The 25,041-nt window shown below is 41.1% G+C and overlaps 1 protein-coding gene across 1 annotated transcript in view; it reads right to left on the bottom strand.

The window, feature by feature from the left end:
- Nucleotides 1-4,797: 4,797 nt before the first annotated feature.
- The window catches only part of FIG4 (FIG4 phosphoinositide 5-phosphatase), a 124,845-nt gene continuing 104,601 nt past the window's right edge, over nt 4,798-25,041 (bottom strand). Inside the window, exon 23 of the mRNA XM_006187412.3 lies at nt 4,798-5,151. Coding sequence (XP_006187474.1) covers nt 4,974-5,151 — 178 coding nt within the window. The 3' untranslated portion in view covers nt 4,798-4,973. The remainder of the gene's footprint in view (nt 5,152-25,041) is intronic.

Below are 25,041 nucleotides of genomic sequence, written 5' to 3'. Positions count from 1 at the left end.
ACTAAATGATACGTATTATTGTCTATTGTCTATTACTGTTACTTGTTTAAACTGAATTGGCTATCTAGAAACTGAAAAAAATCCCTGAAAAATGTCCGAGATGGGACTCTTGACATTCTAAAACTGTTTTGTGCATATGCCCTTAGAAGAAGTCAGCTTTCTAGAAGGAACTGGTAATTCTTGTCTCATGCCTTTGAGATGTAAATGATTTACCTGGGCTTTCCGGAGCTTTAAACATCTGACCCCTGAGATGAAAAGGGGAAGAAAAGGGGTTTTTAAACTCAAGCAGGAAAACTGAGATTTCTCTCTGTATGTATGTGTATGTCTATGTGTACCTTTATAAATATGATGTGTCTCTGCCTCCAAATGGCATTGCCAAGTTTGGTTTGTGGATGAGTTCTGTTTAATTGGCTTAAAAAAATTAAGCGCTTATATAAATTCTCAGAAATATAAAAGAAACTAGCCAGAATGAATTTCAGGTTCACTGGATCTGAGAAATATTCAGCACTGAATCAATAATCTGGTATTGAAGCTAGCTTAAGCTTGTTGCTTTGATTAATGTAGACATGTCTTTAGAGTCATCAGTGTTAAGTATAATATTGCTTTTGTACCTAGGTTTGCTAGAGGACAAATAAGACCTTGTTATACCTTTTGCAAATTTATCAGCAAGGAAAATAACTTGATACGATGAAACTTTAAATGTAAATGAGATGAGAGTTTTTAGGTAAACTCTGTAGGAATAATTATGTTTTGGGAATATCTATCTAAAATAATCTCTCTAGATTTTGGTAACTTAAAACTAAACTAAGTTAAGTGAAGAGAATTCATTGACTATCTAGGTCATTTCAAATAGGATAAAATATTGGCACATTAGTTGCTGGGTGGGTCTAAGTTTACCTACCTTTGCCTTCTTAGGAGAGGAAGACTAAAGCATAAGTTTTCCAATCAGGACATGCTGGTATGATGAACGGTTCACAATTGCTTGCTTCTTAGTTTTTGCCAGAGATTAAGGTTTTTAAGGGTTAAGATTATAATGTCATAATTCCAATTAAATCAGGTTGAACTGTGCCTTTAAGTCTTCTGTCATTTATAGACAGTTACTGTTGCAGTCTGATGCTTTTGTAAAAAGTGCCTCCTCTTCAAGAAGATTCATAGGAGGGACTTTTTGACAAGTACAAAAGGTCTCTGATAAATTTCAGATCATATTGCTAAACTGAGTAAGAAATTAAAGAATCCTAGTGGAAAACCTGATGGCTTTATAAAAAGTTAACAAAGGATTGGTTACTGAATGAACTGGTGAATATGGTTATAATTTTTACGGCTTTTGTCTGGAATATTGATGGTTTTGATCTGTGTTTTCTAGATATAGGGAAACCCTTCCCCTCAAGTTAGTTATGACTTATAGCAATTTGATAAACTACACCTGTGGGTAGAATTGAAACACTTCTTTTCTCTCTGCCTGGTCCCTCCAGAAATTGGAGACTCTTGGGTTCTCAGCAGCCTTATCAGGTGAATGGGAAAGACTATCTCCTGGCATGTGCAGGAATCCTGATATTTTGGGGACCTCTAGAAGGGAGAATTCACTGAGGTGGAGCATGATGGCAGGCCTTTGGCATGGTTTTCCTGGCTTTGAGAGATCTTTTGGGAATTCAGTCTGAGATTCCTTCTGAGGAGTTCCACCACAGCCAGTTTGGAGGAGCCTTGCGCTCAACTGACCAGACTTATTTTGCAAACAGATTAGTATTGATTGGGTAATTTTGGAAAGAAAAATGTTTCAGTGGATATTCTAGGTCTGCCAACTGAGGTCTGTATTTAAGAGTTACTGTGTTACCGAGACTTTTGCCCTGATGTTCAGGATGGAAGAATTCTCTAGTGAAATTGTCACAGAGCATAACTACTCATGATATGTAACACTGCTTTAAGTCTGCTGCTAAAAGCACAAATACAATGCTTGTGTAACAATTAGGTGTACTTGATAAAAGGTATATCCTCTAAAATGTTTTCCCATCAACATACTTCTGAACTTGGTCACAATATTGGATCAGTTTTCCTCCAACGTGGATAACTAGGCAAATATAAAGGAGGCCTAGCACCGAGGGACATGATCTGGACCCAGGGCAGGCAGGTGGCATTCATCTGTCTCCAAAGGACATATACTTTGGTCTAGCGAAAGATTTGTAATTAAAAGGGGAAATGATGGAAAAGTCTTCACATGTTGAGTTATGGGGAAGTTATTCTGGCTTATACATGGTTTAACTTAAGCTTTACTGAATGGAGTGGCATGTTTTGTGGCCTGTGGAACATGCATTGTGCATCTGCTTTGGCCATTGTGGAGGGGAGTGCATTTGAAAATCAAAATGGAGTAGCTGTGGTTCAGACAGCCAAGGTAAAACTAGGAGGCCATTGTGGGCCTGATTTTGGACGTGTTCCTATTTAACTGAAAACTTGAGTTTTCTGAACTGTATTGCAGACCAGGACAAAACCCACAGGCGGGTGTGGTGTTGTATCAGAATGCAGTGACTACTTGTATTTTGCTTAATTGTCATGATCTCTTGTGTTGTCCCTGTTATAGATGTCTTACATTTTGTCCCTAGCCTGAGGGAAATCTGTTTGTGTACTGAGCAGCAACAGTGACCTTACTGTGAAATGAGTCTAATTGCTGGGATTACAGTGAAATGCTGCTATCTCCTTCCTCTGGACTTCCATGAAAAATTGACCCAGCTGATGCAACCATGTGGGGATGACTGACAATGGTGGGGGAAAGACTGACCATCTTCCTGTCCCTCATGCCAATATGGCCTGTTAATAAATGTCACTGTGTTACATGTCGTACCCTTTGCCATGATAACTGCCCATGAGCCCCTGGGCTTGCTGTGGGGAGTGGAAAAGGCTGGCTTCTGGATACAGGGGTCCAACTAGTGGGATTAACTGATCTGTGTTTGGAAAGACCTACTGGGTCCACCCCTAATGTCACTCGGCATAACATGGGGTGGCAGGCCTGGACTGACTGCTGACTCCTGGCTAGGCCATCGGAACCTTTTAGAGCCAGGCCTTCCCCTTCCCATGGGGGTGGCTCTGGGTTTGTGAAAACCAGTGGTGAGGTGGCCTTACCTTCCTTACAACTGGACATGGCTTTGCCACCATAGACTCCCCCTTCCATTGACCTGGTAAGCACTTGGCTCCAGATTTTGCCCACATCCTGGTGAATGACTGTTCTTAACATACTAGGTATCTTACGCTTGATTCTCTTTGGCTGCTGGTGTCTACTGAATTTGTGGTATCTGGTTGCAGTGTCCCCCTACATACCCGACCCTAGGGACATCGCGGAAGAGGGGTGGACCAGGACTGTGACGGTCGTGCAGGGTTTGTAGGGGAGGAGTGTGTGGTCAGGCCACACAGGTTGGCTGTTCTCTTGCTCTCTGTTCATCCCCTGCCCAACCAGCGCCTGCATCACCTACATCTACTCACATGACTCACCTTCCTACATGGTTGTTCCTACCCCAGCCTTTAGATTAGAACATCTCCACCTGACAGCTTATCAAAGAGGCCATGAAGGGCATGCCCCTCCGCTAGTTTCCCTGGTAACTGATGATTCAACCTGACCTCAATTTTCCCTGTAATTGGTGACAACCTCCTTCTCCCCAGGAGGCAAAGACCTCCACCTTGTCCTGCATGCTGTCTGCTGTACAGGGTGGGGAGTCGCTCCAGGACCTTGTCTCAGACTTGTAAGCTCCCATTTCCATTAAACCACTGATGTCTCTGTAGCTGAGTCCAGGCTCTTTCTTTGATCTTGATCTTTCTTTGAGTTGAGTACTGGCTTGGCAGGCCTTCAGGGTGCAGCCCCACAACATCCAAACGGTGTCAACCAGAATTCCTCTTGCCTGTTATTTCATTATTCTTTAATTCTGATTTTATGATGGCATCAATCAAAACTGTCTGTGAATTAGGGGCTAAAACTTTTATCTGCAGTATAGAACCTTTCACAGATTCCCAGAATCTTGGGGTTGGCGACACCTTAAAGGTCACTTAGGTTGATCAGTTTTCCTCCTCCCACTAGACAGCTTGGTTTTCTTCTCCATTTTATTATGAGGAGGGAGCGTTGAGACAATTTGTCAGGAAAAACATAGTAAGATTAAATCATTTGCATAAAACTGTCAGAAAATGCAGAAAGTTATCCACATCATATTTGACCATATGGAGAACAAACCATACGTGCCATGTGCCAACCCTGACTGGACACCAAATAACAAATCATGTAATGCATCTGCTCAGCACAAAAGCTATGCAGAGTAGCACATTTTAATATTTTGATGTAATTTCATATTTACAGAAAAACTGTAAAAATAGTTCAAAGAACTTGTTTATTCTCCAGATTTACCAACTATTAATATTTTGCTGCATTTGCTATATCATTTGTTCTTTTTTCCTGAAACACGAGAGGGCATTTTGTTGACATCTTGTCTCTATCTATAAATATTTCAGGATTTACTTCCTAAGAACGAGGGCTTTCAAGATAATAAATTTTTAATCAAAACATAAAGTTTAACATAAAAACCATCAGAATAAATTTTTTAGAGTGTTAACTACAAAGAAAAATACTCTGCCTCCATTTCACACAAGAGGACATTTTTGGCCTGTTGTGGTTACTGTGTGGTTCTCAGACTCCACCACAGTGCCTGGCACACAGCAGGTCCTCAGATACCTGTCAGCATCTTAATGTGATGGTGTGATACTATATTGACTGCATTTCTAAACAAAGTATTTCTGAAATAAAGCAAATGCAATGACAGCAGAATATTCAGTCATTTTTTTTAATGCCAGTGATTTGTAATTCACCAGTTACACAAAGAGGGAAAACCTGATGTAAAGGACTGATGGGAAATCACCTTTTTAAGATGAGACAAACAGGTCAGAACATCTGTAAATGGTGCTCTGTTGGTCCCTCTCTGGGCCACCATGGGGACCTGCTCTTGTCACAGGTAGCGGTTTCTGATGTATTCTCGGTACATGGAGGTGTCTTCTTTCCCCAGGGGCTGCATGATACCTTGACTGGCCTGGATGTGGGCCTGGAAGATCTCTGTAGATCTTCTGTCCACTCTTGGAGGCTGAACTTCATAGATGTTGTCTAGTGAGAAAGCTGAGATGGGTGTTCTGTAAAAGAGAAGACAGAGCTCCATTAAAGAAAGTGGAGGACGACAGGGACTGGTGATCTCAAAAGTACTGGAGTCACTGACCTTGAATGAGTCGACTCAGTAGTAACAGGTAGTGGTAGTGACCTCCCTGTCCCCTCTTGGCTGGCTCCCCCTCTGCCTGGAGGACAGAGCAGGACCAGCACCGGCCCAGGGAGCACTCCCTGGCACGCAGGCTGGGCGGGCACCCCTCCTCTGTTCCAGCAGCCCAAGGAACGTCCATGCCCGTGTGCTCCTCTGCCTCCCTCACACGACTGGAGTAACTTTGGGTGGGGGCTCTATAGACTTCTTGCTCTTTTTCCTTGGCATCCGGTAGGTGCTCCATGGTTTGTTTTTTTTTTTTTTTTTTTTTTAAAGGATGACTTAGCAGGAATCAGTGAAGTAGGAGATACTGATAATTCCTACCTCACACGTTGTTGGCAGGAGTAAATGAGTTTATATATATAAAATGCTCCCTTAGCATAGTCCCTGGCACACTGTAAGTACTCAGTAAAAATGAACTATTGGTAACAATTACCAGTGCATAATTCCTTATATGCAATTCTGAAAACCTAAAAGCTTTAGTAACAAGATGTTACTTTGTTGGCAAAATCTGATCCAAGTGAAATTCATTTGGTGGTAAAACATACTGACAATAAACGTACCACTTAATGTGAATATTACTGCATTTAATTATCGGATGGCCTCAGACCGTGCTGGGGATATTCTTATAAGGTGTATGCTACCACCCCCATAATTCTGAATTCTGAAACATATCTCGCCTCAGGCTCTTTGGACAAGGGATTGTAAATCTGTAATAGGCAGCTTCCTTCCTTTCTGGGGTGATCTGAAAAGCACCCAAGAACCTCTCTTTTCCAAAAATCCCAATTTATCAATCAGGAGTTTGAGATTTATAGATACAACTATATACATAAAACAGGTAAACAGCAAGGTCCTACTGTATAGCATGGGGAACTATTCAATACCAAGTAATGACCTATAATGAAAAACAATATGGAAAGGAGTATATATGTATATGTATAACTGAATCACTATGCTGCACACCAGAAATTAGCAAAACATTGTAAATCGACTATATTTCAATAAAAATAAATTAATTTAAAAAATATCCCTCTGTTGCGGCCCCACTGAGCCTACTATAGTGCTTAAAATTTTCATCCACTGTTGGGGGAAGGTGCTGTCGCCAAAAAAAAAAGGCCTTGACAAGATGCAGCTGGGTGCCTGACAACCCTCAACTCCTAGCAGTGTGAGCACCTGCTAATTATTACATCCTTGGCTGGGGGCAGGCCCCCTAGGGATGAGTCAACCATCAAGTCAGGTGCGCTGCAGAGTGAGTGTGTGTGGAAGGTCGAGAAGAGGCCTCTGGTAGACGAGGATGGTAAGCGAGGCCTGGTGAGGGACTGCGGGGTAAATAAGTCCACAACTGCGGAGCACGCCCCACTGCTTAGCCCAGGCTGCACCCGCGGGGGACGGGTGGGATCTCCACATCAGGGCAGCAAGATAACACAGAGAAGAGATCTGGAGAGTGTGTTCTGTTTGGCTGGGACCTTGCTCACATACAGATCAGAGGAACAGAAAGGCGTGCTGGATGCCTGGCTGTTCGGTGAGCTGGGGGAGATTCCCTGCAGTCAGAAGCAGAAGTGAACCTTGGGCCCAGCTAGGTCTGTACTTGCAATGTCAACATTTTGTGGGACACTAGGAGGGGCAGTGAGTGGCCACAAAGGGAGACGGGAGTTGTACAGCAATACCCTCCATCCTCATAGGACTGGACTTTCTTACTCTTTTAGAAAACAGTCAAGGTAGCTCTCTGTACTTTGCCTTGATCTAGAACACTAACACATCCTGTCTTGGCTGGAGAGTCTACTTTAAATTGTATTAAAGTAAAATACAATTGGAGGTGGAATATTCTTTCCAGAAGTCAACCTCATTTGTTTTGACCTCAGGGTAATATGTTTAAATTCAAATTTGGTTAATGATTTATGAAATCTAATAACTGTACATAATCTTATAATGTACCCTTATTTAAGTAAATAAAAACCAAAGGATACAGTGATTTACTCTAAGAGGAAAAAAAATTAAATACCCCGGTGAAAGAACCCTGAGCTGTCTGAACCTCAACTTGTGTGCCAGCCTGGCAGCAGTGCTTCTCTTCAAAACACACAAGTTAGTTATTCTTATGTCTGTGGTTAACACATTATAATGATGAATAGCTGAGTGATTAAAATATGAACTCTTCTCAGTTTTCCCTCACAAAAACATAGCCACTCTGCAGTCATTTACATAAATCAAAGTGAGCTGCTAGAATTCTTTAATGGTTGATAATATTCAGGGTTAAACCATTTTAACCTGAACCCCTAAAAAGGAGGTTCCACTAGTGTTTTTAGAGATTGTCATCAAAGCACCAGTCACAGCAGCTCCTCCTGAACCACCCTGTCTACACATGTCTAGTTTCTATACCCTCCATTTTACAGATGAGCCATTTAAAGTCAGCTTAAAAGTGGGACTAATGGTTTCTGTGCTTGGAAGCCGGACCTTTGCCTGGACCCCTGTGTGCATTAACCAAGAGCTCTCCGGCAGGCATCACACCAGACAGTCCACAGATGGAGGAAGATACTGTCTAGGAACTAAACAGTACAGCTGAGAAAAAGAGAATCCGAGTCACCGAGTCACCGCTGTATCCTTCAGAGGCTCAGCTCAACACACGAGTGGGCTGGCTGTGAGGGGCGCAGCAGCAGGGCCAGCAAGTGTGCGGTGAGGGAGGGCCAGGACTCAAGAACGGGGCACACACCAGTCACTTCCCCCCGGGGCTCTGGGTTTCTTATCAGTAAGTCAATCAGAAGTCCTTACCCTACTTCTCATCTGCTTCACTGCCCCAAGGAGTAGTGAAAAACCATTACTAAACACTCTAAACAGGAAATGTCAAGCATCAGCCTTAACTGGTATCAGCCTCAGTGGCAGGTGGGCTTAGGGCTTCAACGCCACCTCACTGTGGTTTCAAAACAACGTAGGGAGTTAGAAAAGGCATCAACCATCCCTTTAGTCCTTCGTCCTTTTCATTCAGACTTAAGTCTGTATCAAACAACAAAATTGTAATGTTAAAATGTTTATTGCTGGTTTGGGGTGAAACGGTTAAGACACACCCAGTACTGTTGGCACAATCAGAAACAGGAGGAGGAAGAAGGGATTTCACAAAGAAATCTTTGCTTCCTCATTGTACTCGGATATCAAGAAGCCAGTCACAGTGAGCAACTCGTGGTCTTATGGCAGTGGTTCTGTAAGCGTGGTGCCCAGACCAGCCGCATTTGCATCGCCTGGGAACGTGTTAGAAATATAAATTCTCTGGCCCTTTTCACAGACCTGCTGCATTAGAAACTCGAGATGAGGCCCAGCCAAGGTTTTTTAACGGGCCCTCCAGGTGATTTTGCTACTCGCTAAAGTTTGAGAATCTTTGGTCTAAGGAAACCATACTGTACCTAAAATGCTAAATAAAATCTTATTTGTGGTCAGTGGACAGCACTGAACATTTCTGAGTATGAACTTTCTTCTTAAGTGATGTACTAGAACTAACCGTACGTGGAGAAGGCGTCATTTTAACACTTTACGGTAAGGAGATAAGAAGCAATGTTACATTTCCTAAGGAGGAGACTCTGATTTCCCTATTGGCTTATGCATTTCCAAGGTGAGGAAGAAACACAAAAACATCTGAGACTCACAAGGGGCTGCTGGTGGGCCCCTCGTCTCTGAGAGCACTGGGAAGAGATGGAGGTAAGCCCCATAATGCTTCCAACACTACATGGAATGGTCTTTTTATCAGCTTAGATGGCATCTGTTCCTGGATGAAAAGACCAGTGTTTAAACACTAAATGATGTGGAAATTGTGAAACTATGTTCTTTTATTCATTCCAGTAGAGAAAGCTGGCTTATTACTGCACTTCCATGGTGGGGAAAAAAAATGATTCCACATTTCTTTTCTGGCCATAAACAGAAATTTTGTTTTCAGCTTCTCCCCACAGTCTTCAAAGGGATAAGACTTACTGCCCTTAACTCAAATGTTAGTAGTCTTTTTGGAATAAAAATTTTTTTTTACTGCATTTATTTTTTAAAAATTTACATACATGTACTGTTCATTGTTTCTAAGAACGTTTAGAGTTTAGGTTTATAAACTTACATAGTTATCAAAGGAATATAGCCAACCACAAAGTAAGAATTAATTCAAGAAGATACATACACCCTGCTATTCTTTATAATTGCCAAGATATGGAAGCATCCTAAGTGCACATTAATAGGTGAATGGATAAAGAAGATGCAGCATATGTATGTAATGGAATATAACTCACCCATAAGAAATAAGGGTATTTTGCCATTTGTGGCCCTTGGTTCACTTTTCTTTCTTTACACTTCAAAAACCAGAATTTTATAACTGGCATAAACATTTCCATATCATCAAAAACAACAAAATACCTAGAGATAAATTTAACCAAAAAGGTTACCTATACTCTGAAAACTAAAACATTAATGAAGGAAATCGAAGATGATACAAAGAAATGTAAAGATATCTTGTGCTCTTGGATTGGAAGAATCAACATTATCAAAATGGCTGTACTACCAAAGCAGTCTACAGATCTAATGCACCCCTGTCAAAGTACTCATGACATTCTTCACAGAACAAGAATAAACAATTCCAGAATTTATATGGGACTATAAAAGACCCCAAACTGCCAAAGCAATCTTTTGTAGGTCCCTTTTTTTCCCTCTTTGTTCTTTTTTTCCCTCTTGTTTTTTCTTTTTGTTCTCTTTTCTCATGGTTTTATGACTAGAGAAGTTCCTTTAAAGTTTGTTGTAAAGCTGGTTTGGTGGTGCTGAATTCTTTTAGCTTTTGTTGTGAAGCTTTTGATTTCTCTTATCAAATCTGAATGAGAGCCTTGCTGGATAGAGTATTCTTGGTTGTAAATTTTTCCCTTTCATCACTTTAAATATAGCGTGCCCCTCCTTTCTGGCCTGTAGAGTTTCTGCTGAAAAAATCAGCTGATAACCTTATGGGAGTTCCTTTGTATGTTATTTGTTGTTTGTTTTTTCTTGCTAATTTTAATATTTTCTCCTTATCCTTAGTTTTTGTCAACTTGATTACTATGTGCCTTGGTGTGCCCCTCTTTGGGTTGATCCTGTGTGGAACTCTCTGCTTCCTGGACTTGGGTGTCTATTTCCTTTTCCAAGTTGGGGAAGTTTTCGGTTATTATCTCATGGAGATAAAATATTATAGTTACAAAATTGCAGGCTCGTTTCTTTTTATCTACAAAACCTAGTTCTATCTTCAAGGAGGTGTCTGTATTTCCCCTCAAGGAACGCTGCAGTCTTATTTAGAATATCTGCCAGTTCATTTGTGGACTGTTTAACCTGTGTTGCTTGGTGTGTCTGAACACTGAGGGTTGATGGCACTTAGCCTGACCTGCAATTCCCATGCATGGAAAGGAAACCAACATTTCAAGCAGAAATTCATTAGACACACCACATGCTTTTAAAGAAGATCCTGTTGGTGCCCTTTTATGCTCTTTCTTAACTGCGGTGTTACTGGTTTTGTTATAATATGACCATGTCCTATAATAAGGGTATCTCACACTTGGATGCATGACTAATGTTTGAGTCATGACTTAACACATAGTGAGTACCCAATAAGCATATGCAGCTTTGACAAGAGAATATTTAATTGATCAGACTGAAATGTCTTCTGAACTTAGTAATGTCATGATGATTTGTGGTTGGTGATAGAACAACTAGACAATATTTGTATAGTTTCAATAATTTTACATGTGATACTTCTCTGTATGTTAAAATTATACACTTTTCCTATGATGAGCATTTTGGCACACATCAAACCCCACTGGGCATTTCCAGAAAATTTAGTAATGATTCTAGTCCCCGGATGCATTTCTCTTCTCAGTGATCCCTTCTGTCGCTACCACAAACTCCAAGTTTTCTCCCCAAGGCTGCTGTTTTCAAATCACTTAAATGATTCTGTTGGTTCACGACTGAGTGACAGAATCAAAAGGATATTACAGCTGAAGGGGCCCATCTGGAAGACCCTGACCAGCAGCCTCACCTGCAGATGATGGTCAGCGTGGGGTCACTTCCCTCATTACTTTCCTCTGCTTTCTGGTAGAAAACAGTAACTAGTGGAGGATCAAAACTGATCAGAGGCTCTGGTCTCGGTGGGGCAAAACCTCAGCAGATGTCTGCATAGCACTGGCCCTGATGATGACTGTGTCTTCTGCTAGCTTTGTAATTTCTATCAGGAAATAAGAGCTCCTATCACCTAACTGGTGGGGGTGGGGCACTACAGAACACGTTGCCATGTGACGAGTTTCTCGTTCTAGCTTTTGACACTGTGCAGAGCCTTTAGCCCTCAGTTTGTGGGTGCCATTCTAACATTTTTTGGTGACCGTCCATTGCTGCTCTTTAGTCCCCTTATTAGGTTGCTTGTATCTTTCCATCAACGTACTCATACACTGAAGATGAGTCGCGAGTCTGTTCCACCAAGATAATACAGTGAGACTGTGTTTGCTTCTTTGTGTTTAAAACTCAAGATAATGCTGCATATCACTCATCTTCTGTGCACAAGGATAGACCCTGAAGTCCAGAATGCAGCTCTCAAACTGCGCTTGTCCAAAATGGTAGCCGTTAGCTGCATGTGGCAATTTAAATTTATATTTAAATTAATTAAAATTAAACAAAATTTAAAATGAGTTCCTCAGTAGCACTAGCCACATTTCGAGTTCCTGAGAAACACATGCTGCTAATGGATACTGTACTGGGCAGTGCGGTGTAGATTGCTTCCATCATCACAGAAAGTTCTGTTGGACAGACTGTTCTAGAACCTCTTTCTTGTTACTTTTTTCCTCAGAAACTGAGTATCTGTGTCTTTCTAAACCCATTACTCTAATATGGCTCTGCAAACCACTGAACACTATCGGGTCTCTTATCTGTTTATATACTTACTGGGATGTGACATTCAGCTCCATTACCGCTTTATCCCCAGTGCCCAGAAGAGTACCTGGCATATAGTCAGCGCTCAGTAATTATTCACTGAATGAATGAATGACGTCTGGTTAAGGAAGATGCTTTTACCTTGGATTTCTAAATTCAGAGCCTGAGTGTAGTGTGATTTGGATCACCCTGGACGATAGGGAGGTAGGATTTCCCAACAGAAGCCCAGCTTTTAAATTCCTTTCCTCAGATAACCCATAAGGTGGACAAGGGCACTGAGGGGGAGCTGAGGTGCCTTCTGGGAGTGGGGGCAAAGCTATCAAAGCAGCTCAAAAAACCAGAGTGAGGCAGGAGCAGTGCTTTCTAATCCCCCTTTAGAGGTGAGAAGGCAGTGACTCAGAGAGATTAACAAATTCACTAAATGGGCTGACATCAAGAGGAGTGTATCAGTCTTCAAAGCACCTCTAAGAAAACAACAGAAGGCAAAACATGTCCCTACATCCTGGGATCCAAGAAATCAGGCTCGGTGTATGTAATTCGCTTTTATACAGCCTGTGAAGTCAGTTTCAGTGTTGGAGATAACGGGTGAGCAGTTTTATTTGCTACCTACCCACCCAAGGGCACTTTCTTGTGTCTGTGAGAAGACATCTATGATCTCACAGGGTAAAGGTGGCAGGTTTGAGAGGGGCATGCTCTTAACGATGTAATAGGAAACAAAACCATGTTATTAGCTGCTGATGACATTCTAAACATCAAGGTAAAAATAAATTTATTCCTGCTAAAAGACAGCAAGTCTGTATTATACACACAAAATGCTATGAACCTAATGCATGATTTTCCCAAAGTCCAATTGAATTTTCAATCTTGTTATGACATTGAGAGCTAATGAACATGACACAGAATAGCAGACAAATCTGATTTCTTCAAATCCAAATTCCAAATCCTTTTAACAGCTGCTATTACAATGTGATGATAGGATTGTCCTCCAGCAGAGGCACTGGAAGGGAGGTTAGAAATTTCTGAGGCAGGTTAAAATGCATTGAGGCAAAAATGATAATAATAACAGTCCCTAAACAACCCACCATCAGAAGGAGCAAAAAGGGTGATGAGAAGGAACTGAAAAATACGTGATGATGGAATATAAAATGTGCAACCCTGCAGACCAGAGATGCTGGCAGCCCTGTCTGTATAGAAGGCCCTTCAAAGGCTCAGCAGTAAAGAATCTCCACTCCTTACAGCAGACTAGGTCTTTATAGATTTTGATAGGAGAGGGCCAGGTGTCGTTTGGCTATGGAGAGAGCATGAGGACAGCAAAACTCTGTGTGTGTTTCTCAAACTCTTATCTGCCTTCAATGTGTCAAGGAGCCATGTCAGTGACAGGCCAGCCAGAAAGGTGCTGCGGTTTCATGAGTTAGGATTTTATGCATAAGTCTAAGTCACATCAACACAGAGAAAAGTTATTTTTGGATCAAAGGACATAATGACCTTAATATAGCTCAAAGAAATTCATGCATTTGAATGTCTAATGCTGCTAAACTATCTTTTGAAGACTCATTTTTCAGCAGATCCACTAGATGAAAAAAAGTATATGTGTACACACATATGCTATGTGTACGGAGATAATGTTTATATGTAACTTATTTATACTTATATATACTAATATATGCACATGTTTTTAAATGGAGGAAAGGGCCATATATAGTATCTGTGAAATATACATATTATATACAAAACACATGAAAAATTATATGTGAAATATATATTATATATGAAAATGTATATTGTATATGTTATATATGAAAATGTATATTGTACATATTATATATTTCAATACTTCCCACAAAGTGATGTACTTCACATGAGTCCATGTGGCCTCACTTTCACCGTGTCCATTCTATTGTGCAGACACTGGAACAAAAGTATAATGAGCATTTGGGGTAATGACGCCAGTGAATCTAGACAATGTACTGTAATATTTACCATTTCTTAGAGCTGGAACATCTTGCTTTTAAAATGTGACTTTCCATTTTATACTGTTATACATACACACCTTAGAGGCTGTTACAAGCTTGTTAATGTTTTGGTTAAAATGCCATTATGACACTGCCATACATGTAAGTTAAAAACAAAAAAACTAACAATGCTTATCCAGTGTTTGTCATGGAAAAACTTTTGTCCTTTAAACCTATCAGTGCTTTTCACCTTTTTATTGTAAAATATAACAGATAGAGAAAACCACACAAAATAAATATATAGAATTATTAGAAGGTGAACACAAACTGGGTCAAGAAACAGAAATTCTGGCAGCCAATCCAGAAGCCCCTTCTACATGCTCCATCTCCCCCAGGATCCCCCTCCCCCTCATAAGTAGCCATCAACCTGATTTCTACTAAGTAATCACTTCTTTGCACTTAAAATTTTTTTTTCATTCAAATGTGCATCCCTAGTCTATACTTCTGAAAGTGTGATATGCCTTTTAATCTACAGATTCTCCCTCCGTTCTTTTCCTTACAATGTATCTGCTGAAGAAACCAGGTTGTAGAGTCTCTCTCGGCCTGGATTTTGCTGACTGCATATTCATGATGCAGTTCAAAAGTGTTCCTCGGTCCTTGGTATTTCCTGCAAGTCAGCAATTGGATCCAGGGGCTTGGTGAGATTCTGCTTCAGTTGCTGTGACAAGACTATAGGTGGTGTGTGGTTTCTTCAGGAGGACCGAAGTGTCTAGAGCCGTTTCTCCTTTTTTGATTTCAACCACCATTGACATGCAGTGCCTAGATCCATTAATTCACTGGGGGTTGCCAAATAATTCTTTATCATTTCTTGGTTGTCATACTTTTTTAAAGTTTTTTTCCCTCATCTCTTATTTGGTTAGCCAGTGGTACAACCCATATGATTCAGTCATAGGCTTGATTCCTTCCCTCTATTTGCCAGTTTTCCAGATAATGAGATGGTTCCCTACTATCCTTCTAAAGTGACCAGATTTTAAACAAAAATCATCATACACTCATGGATTTAAACATATTTGATGAGTTCCATTCCACTGCAATTATCATTCTTATACATTGTCCTATCTTTGTCTGGTGGGAGCCAGCATCACAGGAGAATATGATGCTGTACATCACCAGCCCAAGAAAAGATCAAAATTCAAAATTTAAAGTATCGTTTCTATTGAATGCATATTGCTTTCACATCACAGTAAAGTCAAAAAATCATAACTTGAACCACTGTAAGTTCGGGACCATCTGTATTCCATTTTTCCCCCCCAACATAGTGTCGCATCCAAAAAGTCTGAGAATATTTTCTTTCCCCTGAGAGTCACTTTCTCTTTTTGTTTAGATGTCTAAAGGATGTTTTTCCTTCAAAGTCCAGTTAACTTACTGTGCTGTATTATTTTGGGTCATTCTTCTCAGGAATGTGGGGTATTCTTTCAATATGTAGTTTTAAATTTCAGAAAAGTTTTTGGGTTTTTTTTTTTTTTTGGCCTTACTGTCTTTGGTATCTTTTTGTTTCCTTGTTTCATTTTTCTTCAAGACTCCTATTAACCATGTTAAATCTTCTTTGCCTATTGCCAATATTAGACACTCTCTCTTAAATACTTTTGTGTCTTCACTTATTTTTTGAATTTTAAAGCTTTGCATTTTAAGCTCATTTTGAACTAGTATGTTTCAGTTTTGACTTCCTTTGTCAAGTTGTCTTTGTGGCATGCTTTCATTGTAGGGATGTTTTTCTAATAATTTTATATGGGATTGAACCTTGGCAGTTTTCTGTTGCTCATGATGTAAAATTGGTTTTCCCTGAACCTTTAGAACGAACTGTAGTTTAACAAAATTTGACTAACTTAACAAAACTCTCTGGTTGTCCCTGTGAAGTGTTTTAAAACCATGGCAGCTTGCTTTCTGAGATTTCCTGTAGCTTTTCCCTTTTCCCACTTTTATCTGGATTTTCTCTTTCCCCCATGTCTGCTGCCACCGTCCTGCTCAATTGTGACTCCCGCCAGCAATTTCTCCTCAGATGGGTGCCCTGTCCTGGAAGGGAGCTGTGCTCGGGTTGGCCCGCAGTCACTTCTAGTGCATTCCTGTTAGCTGTTCTGGGCGTCTCCTGTTCTCAGGTCTGTCAGATGCCTCCTTTCCAACTTCTCCCTCTTGTGCAGATGCTGATACCATGTGGGTCTCATGGCCATTGGTGGTTTACACCCACCACCTGCTTGTATTTGGGGATTTGGGGATAACTTACGTGGTTTTGAGGTAAATGCTATCTATGTGTATTGGTTTTGCTACCTAGTTGTTCTTTTTTATGTGAGGATTAAGAGACTTTAAAAACTATGTTGCTGCTGTCTTCTTCCCAGAACCAATGAGGCATGTCTATTTTTAAAGTATACTTTTCACCCATCCCCAAAGCTGGTCCCTAAATGTGACACACTGTTGTCTACATGGCCATCCTGTCCTTGCTGCTGAGGTAGGCACTGCCACACCACCTCTCCTTACCCAGGGCTTTTCTCAGAGAAACTCTTCTCTGCTCCAATTTCTACTCCATCAGGACTTGCTCCCCTCAGAGACTGCTGAACACTGCTATCTAAGTGATGCAGAGATGCCAGGGGAGTGGGGCGACGGTAATAGAGCCCTTAATCTTGTGGTTCATATGCATCTGGCTAATCAGGCATTGCCTCATGGCAGCAGAAAGAAGTACAAGTGGAGTTAGGCAGTCGTTTTTTAAATTTTCCTGTCAGCTATACTTTTATTGCAGCTAATGGGAGATGGCTAAGATACCAGTTCGATTTGGGTCATGGGGCTTAATGGAAAGAGAGTCCTTCCGATGGCTCCCAAGGACCTGACTCCACCATGTGAGCAGGGTGCTTTCACCAATCTTGCTTAATGGGATTTGATGATACACATGGCAAATGTATACATTTGCCAATACACATGGCAGTTGTAAGTTTCCCATTCTCTCCCTTTCTGGAGAGTTTCAATTTTCCTTTGCCTCCAGTGTATATTGGGAGCAGACAGGCAGTCTTGTCGTTTGTAGGTTACTAGATCACAAGCAGCCTCATCTGGACCTGATAAACAGAGCTGCACAAAACCCAGAGATCCTGGACTTTGAGTGGGATGCAATAATTATGGGTGAGGGAGTGGGTTCTACTTATAGCAAGAGGAGAGTGCATGGATAACTGGGTAGCTAGGGCGGCAGACTGTGACAGGTAACATAAATCAGATTCCTCAATATCCATCTGAACTCTCCTTCTAGCGTGCAGAGGCTGAAAAGCAAAAAATAACATCCAGGCTCCCTTGCATTTCAGGTTCAAAATGTAATTTAGATTCTACCCACCACTTGTCCATAAAAAGGCTTTGATTTGGAACTGAGTCATATGGGAAGAAGCAAGGTGTAGGGTATCTGTTCTGCAGACTGTGGCAAAGGCAACAAGCTCTTGAGTCAGCCACCGCAGCGGCAGCTTCCTGAAGGGCTATACAGCTGAGGGGCTGGTTTTGCAGCCAGCAGCTGCTGGGATACCATCCTGATCATGGCAGACATAGCAGCCACTCTGATGATTTGTGGTTTGGGGAGTCATTCCTGGAAGCTTGGTCTGCAGTCTGTCTCTTTAGCCCTTCAGTGATTCTGAAAGCCACTGAAAATCCTATAATAAATAACTTTCTGTTTAATCTACCTAGAGTGGATTATATTTCCTGCAACCGAACTGACCCACATAGCCAGCCAATGAGCAGAGCAGCTCCAGCTCTCTTGCTTGACCTGGGAGCAAGCACTCAGGCACCCAAGGGACCCCATTCCTGGACAGTTCGAACAGGAAGGGAACATCTGCATCAGCTGGAGACATATGTGTTCTCTGCCCAACAAGGCGAAAGGGATAGTTTACCACAAACTCGCATATGAGTAACAACAGTGGCACTTTTAATGTTCGGGCCATAGCCGTTAATATTTTTATTGGTCCAGGTATGACAGAATGATACCTTCCTACATTCTCTCTGAGAACTGCGGAATAAAAATGTCACTGGTGTTTTTAAAAGGACTTCTGGTTTTAAACAAGTGAAATAGGATAATTTTGGGACCTGAAACAGCTAAAGTGCTCCCAATTTAGGATGCAATTTATACATTGTATGATTTCCCTCCCATTTTGTGGGATGTATTATCTGTCTTAGTATAAAAAGAAATGCAGTTTTTCCTCTGTTTCAGCTGTGTCTATTATCACAAACACTGGGGCAGCGGCCAACAGTATCTGGCTGCACTGTTTTGTAGGCTATAACTTGAACATTTCGGCTGTTTAATGAGAGCACACTTGGCTTTGAGCCACAGCCAACAGGGACTGGTTACCCTGCAGAGCACTGGGCCTGTTCTGCCAAGAAAGGACAGGTTGCACACCAGGCACGTAACAGCTGTTCTCAAAGGGCAACGAATACAATGGCACCTCCTCCCAGAGTCATCCTTTCCCCCTGCCTGTACGCAGGCCCAGAGTCTCCCTCGAGGCAGCTGGTCATCTATCAGACATTTCCGCAGTGACCTTTGGGAGCAATCTGTCCCTTCTGTCCTCAGATTTCCTGGAACAGCAGCATCAGTGGCCTGTCACTCCTGAAAACTCAGGCTAGTGGGCTGCAGTAATGGTCCTGTGCCTCATCTCCCACACAGAGGTGATGACACCTCCTTATATTCCTCATGCCCATTGAATATTTTCACTTTTTCCAGATGATATACAGAGCGCTATCACTGTCACATCACATCGTGACATCTCCTGTATCCGTTTCCTAACAGAATTTTTACTGTAGAACTTCTTCAGATTTATAGAATTATTGTACAGAGAGTTCCCACATACCCCATACATACCCCAATTTCCTCTATTAGTGATGTCTTCCATTAGGCTGGTACATTTCTTACAATTAATGAACTGATATTGATACATTATTAACTAAACTCCATACTTAGTTTTTAACCTACTGTCCTCTTTCTGTTCCAGGATCCCATCCAGAATACATTACAGTTAGTCATCATGTCCTCTTAGGTTCCTCTTGGCAGGGACAGCAGACTGTCCTTCTCTGATGACCCTGATACTTTTGAAGAGTACTTAACCTGCATCTTTTCAGAGTTATCCTTCACTTTAATAACAATAAGAATCAGAGAAAACTGGCTTTCGGAAGGAGCTCAGTAAGATCAATGAGCCTTCAAAAAAGAAAAATAACGACCTGTCCTGAGTTTTCAGAAGGCTCATGTGGTTTCGTCTCTGTTAACCTTGGTCTGTGATGGAGTGCCAGGTGCGCTGCCAGGTAGGTACTTGGACAGCTGCCCAGGGAACTCCTGTGGACGATTTGGTGGAGTAGGGGTTCCACAGCCTGGATGCTCATTACATTCAATGGAGAATTTTATAAAGCACAGATGCCCTGGCCTTAGCTCAGGTGTACTGAATCAGAATCTCTAGCAATAGGGTCTGGAATTCTGTATTTTGTATCCCTTAAAAAAAAATCCTGAATATAGAAAATTACAAAACATGGCCCATAATCTGTCAGTATTAATAATATAAATATATAAATGTAGAAAATGTAAAGAGGAACCAAAAGTCTAACATGAAAACTGAATGCTTCCCTATAATCTATTTAACCATTTTCTAAGGACAGTTTGGTTGCTCCCTGCTTTTAGTGTTGTCTTTTGTTTGCTTAGGATTCATATTACAATAAGCTTCCTGAGATATTCTGGTGTATCCAGAAATTTGGAACCCACTGCTGCAGAAGAAATTCTCAATTTAGCTGGGAGGGAGCAGAACGTTCCTTCAGTGCTGACATCCATCATCAAGTCACAATGCTTGCTCTTGCTCTCTCTCTTCCTCCCCTGAACAAGTCAGCCTTAAAGCCATTAGCTGGGGCAGAACAAGGAGAGGCAGCCTGTGGGGTGTCAGAGCCCAAGTGGGGTGAGAAGGCCATCTTACAGAGGACAGATCCGGGGAGGGGAGTAGTTCAGGCCTGAGTGCGTGAGGAGGGCGTCTGCATGGGTGGGCAGCCCGAGGTGGTATGTAGAAGCCTGAATAGGGAAGAGCAGGTGGAGGGGTGGCCTGGGGCCCAAGGGGATAAGGAGGGCTTTCAAGAGGATGATGTCTCCAAAAAGGGTGTAAGCACCTGAATGGAGGGGGTCCACGTGGGGGGAGATATGTATGCAGGAATTAATCAAATAAATAAATACACCAAGGGTAACGGGAGCCATGTTTCTCGCTGGAGAAAGAAGTCACTAATATGGAAAGGGAGGAAGCTAGAATAAACCCTGAGTACCCTACAATTAGATCAGTATGAACTTGTGGATGTAAAGATATGTATCTATATTTTATTTATATTACACCTATAAATGTATATATTTATATTATATAATATAGAAAATTTGCAGTATCTATTTGTATATATCACATATATATATTTACATATGTCTATATATTTACATGTGTGTAAGAATATGTGTAAATGTATATGTCCTTTGAGTGGGCCTGGAAGCAGTGATGCCTCAATGGCCACAGGCACACCCAGTGCCCACACTTTGGCTTTAATAACATTTTCCACTTAAAAGAATCGGAGGTCCTTGGAGAAATGACTGATTTCAGGGCTGGGGAAGGCAAAGAACATGATGAGCTTAGAACATCTTGTGCCAGAAATCAAGGAAGTACTCAAAGAATGATGAGGACGTGTCCAAAGAACACAGGAGCCAGGTTGAAAGGACTCGGGTGAAATTTGGAACAATTTGAGCATCAAAATAAATAATGACAATGACAGACTATATCCCATCAAATAAAATAGAAAGCCAAAATCTCATACTGAGAAAAATAAATAAATGAAAAAATTGAAAGTTTTGATGAAGAAAGGGATTTATACAGAGTTTCAAAGTATCTCTGACGAAATATTCATTAGTTAAAAGAGACGGGGGAAAAAGAGCAACTTTACAGTGGAAAAGCCCACAAGATTCCACTTTAATCAAGGGGCTGAAATAAAGATGATCAGAAATGGGGTAAACTGAAATGCCACCTGGCAGGATGCAATGAAAAGAATCCACCTTACTCCTGTGATAGTCCTGCCTGCATTCATTATGCTGACATACATTTACTATGTCACAGCTTCTGGGAGTCAGGAATCTGGGAGTAGCTTAATTGGGTGATTCCAGTTTAAGGTCTTTATAAGGTCGAAGTCCAGCTGTTGGCCAGGGTGATAGTCAACCTGAGGTTTAACTAGGGCTGGAGATTCCACTTCCACACTCACTCGCGTGATTGGCAGGCCTTGGTTTCTCACTGGCTGTTAACTAGGCGCTTCAGATCCTTGCCATCTGGGCCTATCCATAGGGCCATTCACACTGTGAAGCTTGCTTTCCCCAGAACAAGTGATCCAAGAGATCACTTGTATAACCTAACCATTTCTTTCTTTAAATTAATTAATTTTTAAACTGAAGTATAGTTGATTTACAATGTTGTGTTAGTTTCAAGTCTACAGCAAAGTGATTCAGTCACATACATATTCTTTTTCATATTCTTTTCCATTATAGGTTATTACAAGATATTGAATATAGTTCTGTGTGCTATACAGTAGGATCCTGTTGTTTATGTATTTTACATATAGTAGTTTGTATCTGCAAATCCCCAACTCCCAATTTATCCCTCCCCACCCCTTTTCCCTCCTGGTAACCATAAGTTTGCTTTCCACGTCTGCTGAATCTTTCTGTTCTGTAAAGAAGTTCATTTGTATCATTTTTTTTAGTTTTCACATATAAGTGATATATGGTATTTGCCTTTGTCTAACTTCACTTAATATGATAATCTCTAGGTCCATTCATGCAATGGCATTATTTCATTCTTTTTTTATGGCTGAATAGTACTCAATTGTGTATATGTGTCTGTGTGTGTATATATATATATATATATATACACACCACATCATCTTTATCCATTCATCTGTTAATGGACACTTAGGCTGCTTCCATGTTTTGGCTATTGTAAACAGTGCTTTTATAAAACACTGGGGTGCATGTATCTTTTCAAATCAGAGTTCTTGGGATACATGCCCAGGAGTGAGATTGCTGGGTCATATGGTACCTCTATTTCTAGCTAAGGAACCTCCATACTGTTTTCCATAGTGGCCGCAGCAATTTGTATCCTACCAACAGTATAAAGGGATTCTTTTTTCTCCATACCCTCTCCAGCATTTATTATTTGTAGACTTTTTGATGATGGCCATTCTGACTGGAGTAAGGTGATATCTCACTGTAGTTTTGATTAGCATTTCTCTAACAATTAGAATGCTTGAGCATCTCTTCCTGTGCCTGTTGGCCATCTGTATGTCTTCTTTGGAGAAATGTCTACTTAGGTCTTCTGCCCACTTTTTGATTTTTTTTTTTATTGAGCTGTATAATCTGTTTGCATATTTTGGAAATTAATACCTTGTCAGTCACATCATTTGCAAATATCTTCTCCCACCCTATAGGCTGTCTATTCGTTTTGTTCGTGGTTTCCTTTGCTGTGCAAAAGGTTTAAGTTTAATTAGGCCTCATTTGTTTTGCTTTTGTTTACATTACTCTAGGAGATGAATCCAAAAACTATTGCTGTAATTTATGTCAGAGTGTTCTGCCTACATTTTCCTCTAGGAGTTTGAGAGTATCTGGTCATACATTTAGGTCTTTAATCCATTCTGAGTTTATTTTTGTATATGGTATTAGAGAATGTTCTAATTTCATTCTTTTACATGTAGCTGTCCAGTTCTCCCAGTACCACTTATTGAAGAGACTGTCTTTTCTCCACTGTATATCCCTGACTCCTTTGCTGCAGATTAACTAACCATACATGTGTGAGCTTATTTCTGGGCTTTCTATCCTGTTCCATTGATCTATGTCTGTTTTTGTGCCAGTATCATACTTTTTTTTTTTTTTTGCTATTAACAGCAACATTATTTCTAATTGTCAAGATATGGAAGCCTCCTAAGTGCATGTCAACAGTTGAATAGATAATAGAGATGCAGTGTGTATGTATATGTGTATATATATATATATGTAATGGAATACAACTCACCCATAAAAAAGAAGGGTCTTTTGCCATTTGCAGCCCTTCACTCACTTTTTTTACTTCAAAAACCAGAATTTTATAACTGGCAGAGACATTTCCATTACATCAAAAACAACAAAGACCTAGAAATAAACTCAACCAAGGAGGTCACCTAAACTCTGAAAACCAAAATGACACAAAGAAATGGAAAGATTTCTTGTGCTCTTGGACTGGAAGAATCAGCACTATCAAAATGGCCACATTACCCAAAGCAATCTACAGATCCAACACAACCCCCATCAAAATACTCGTGACATTCCTCACAGAACTAGAACAAACAATTCCAAAATTTATAAGGGACCACAAAAGACCCCAAACAGCCAAAGCAATATTTTATAGATCTCTTTTTTTCTTTTCTTTTCTTCTTGTTCTCTTTTCTTATGGTTTGATGACTAGAGAAGGTCCTTTAACATTTGTTGTAAAGCTGGTTTGGTGGTACTGAAATCTTTCAGCTTTTGTTTATCTGTGAAGCTTTTGATTTCTCCATCAAGTCTGATCGAGACTTGCTGGATAGAGTATTCTTGGTTGTCAGTTTCCCCCTTGCATCACTTTAAATATATCGTGCCACTCCCTTCTGGCCTGTAGAGTTTCTGCTGAAAAATCAGCTGATAACCTTATGGGAGTTCCCTTGTATGTGATTCATTGCTTTTCTCTCGCTTACTATATTTTCTCCTTATCCTTACTTGTTGTCAGTTTGATGACTGTGTGCCTTGGTGTGTTCCTCTCTTTGGCCTGATTCTGTGTGGTGCTCTCTGCGCTTCCAGGACTTGAATGACTATTTCCTTTCCCAAGTTGGAAGTTTTCGGTTATTATCTCTACAAAGATTTTCTCAGGTCCTTTCTCTCTTCTTTCTGGGACCTCTATAATGCAAATATTAGAGCACTTCATGTTGTCCCAGAGTTCTCTTAAACCATCCTCATTCATTTTTATTCTTTTTTCTTTTTTTTTTTTTTGTTCTGAAGTAGTGATTTCCACTAACTTGTCTTCTAGCTCACTGATCCGTTCTTCTGCCTCATTTAGTCTATTCTTGGTTCCTTCTAGTGTATTGTTCATTTCAGTGATTTTATTCTTCAACTCTGGATATTCTTTATATTTTCCAACTCTTTGCTAAAAACTTCACTCTGTGCATCTATACTCTTCTTGAGTTCTCTGAACATATCTATGTGTTTGCGGATTCCTTCCACAGGCTTCGGGATTATTGTTTCCTTATTTCTAGTATCTGCCCTCTGGTGGGTGAGGCTGGACTAGAGGCTTATGCAGGTTTCCTGGCAGGAGGAGCCAGTGCCTGCCCACTGCTGGGTGAAGCTTGGTCCTGGACCTCTGGTGGGTAGGGCTGTGTCTAGAGGCCTTTGTGGCTTAGGAAGTCTACTGATGAGTGGGGCTGTGTTCCCATCCTGTACTTTGTTTGGCCTGAGGCTTCCCTACAGGCTGTTGGGTGGGGCTAGGTCTTGGTGCTAATGATCCAATCAAGATGTCAGCCTCCAGGAAAGCTCATGTAGATTAACACTCCCAGAATGTCTGCAACCAGCTTTTATGTCCCCTGAGTGAGATGCAGCTGTCCCCCCATGTCCCCAGGAGACCCTCTAAAACTAGCAGGCAGATCTGGCCCAGGTTCCTATGAAATCACTGCCTCTGCCCTTGGACCTGGTGCACACGAGTTTCCATGTACACTTCTTAAGTGAATGGAGTCTCCATTTCCCCCAGTCCCATGAGGCTCCCAGAGCCAAGCCCTGCTGGCCTTCAAAACCAGATGTCCTGGGTTCTCCTTCTCTTTCCAATTCCAGGACTGGAGCTGGGGAGCCTGACGCGGGG

This window comes from Camelus ferus, chromosome 8 (assembly GCF_009834535.1).
Source record: "Camelus ferus isolate YT-003-E chromosome 8, BCGSAC_Cfer_1.0, whole genome shotgun sequence".
In the NCBI taxonomy this organism is placed as follows: Eukaryota; Metazoa; Chordata; class Mammalia; order Artiodactyla; family Camelidae; genus Camelus; species Camelus ferus.
Note: the sequence above shows the minus strand (reverse complement) of the source record. Positions and strands in the feature narration are given on the sequence as shown.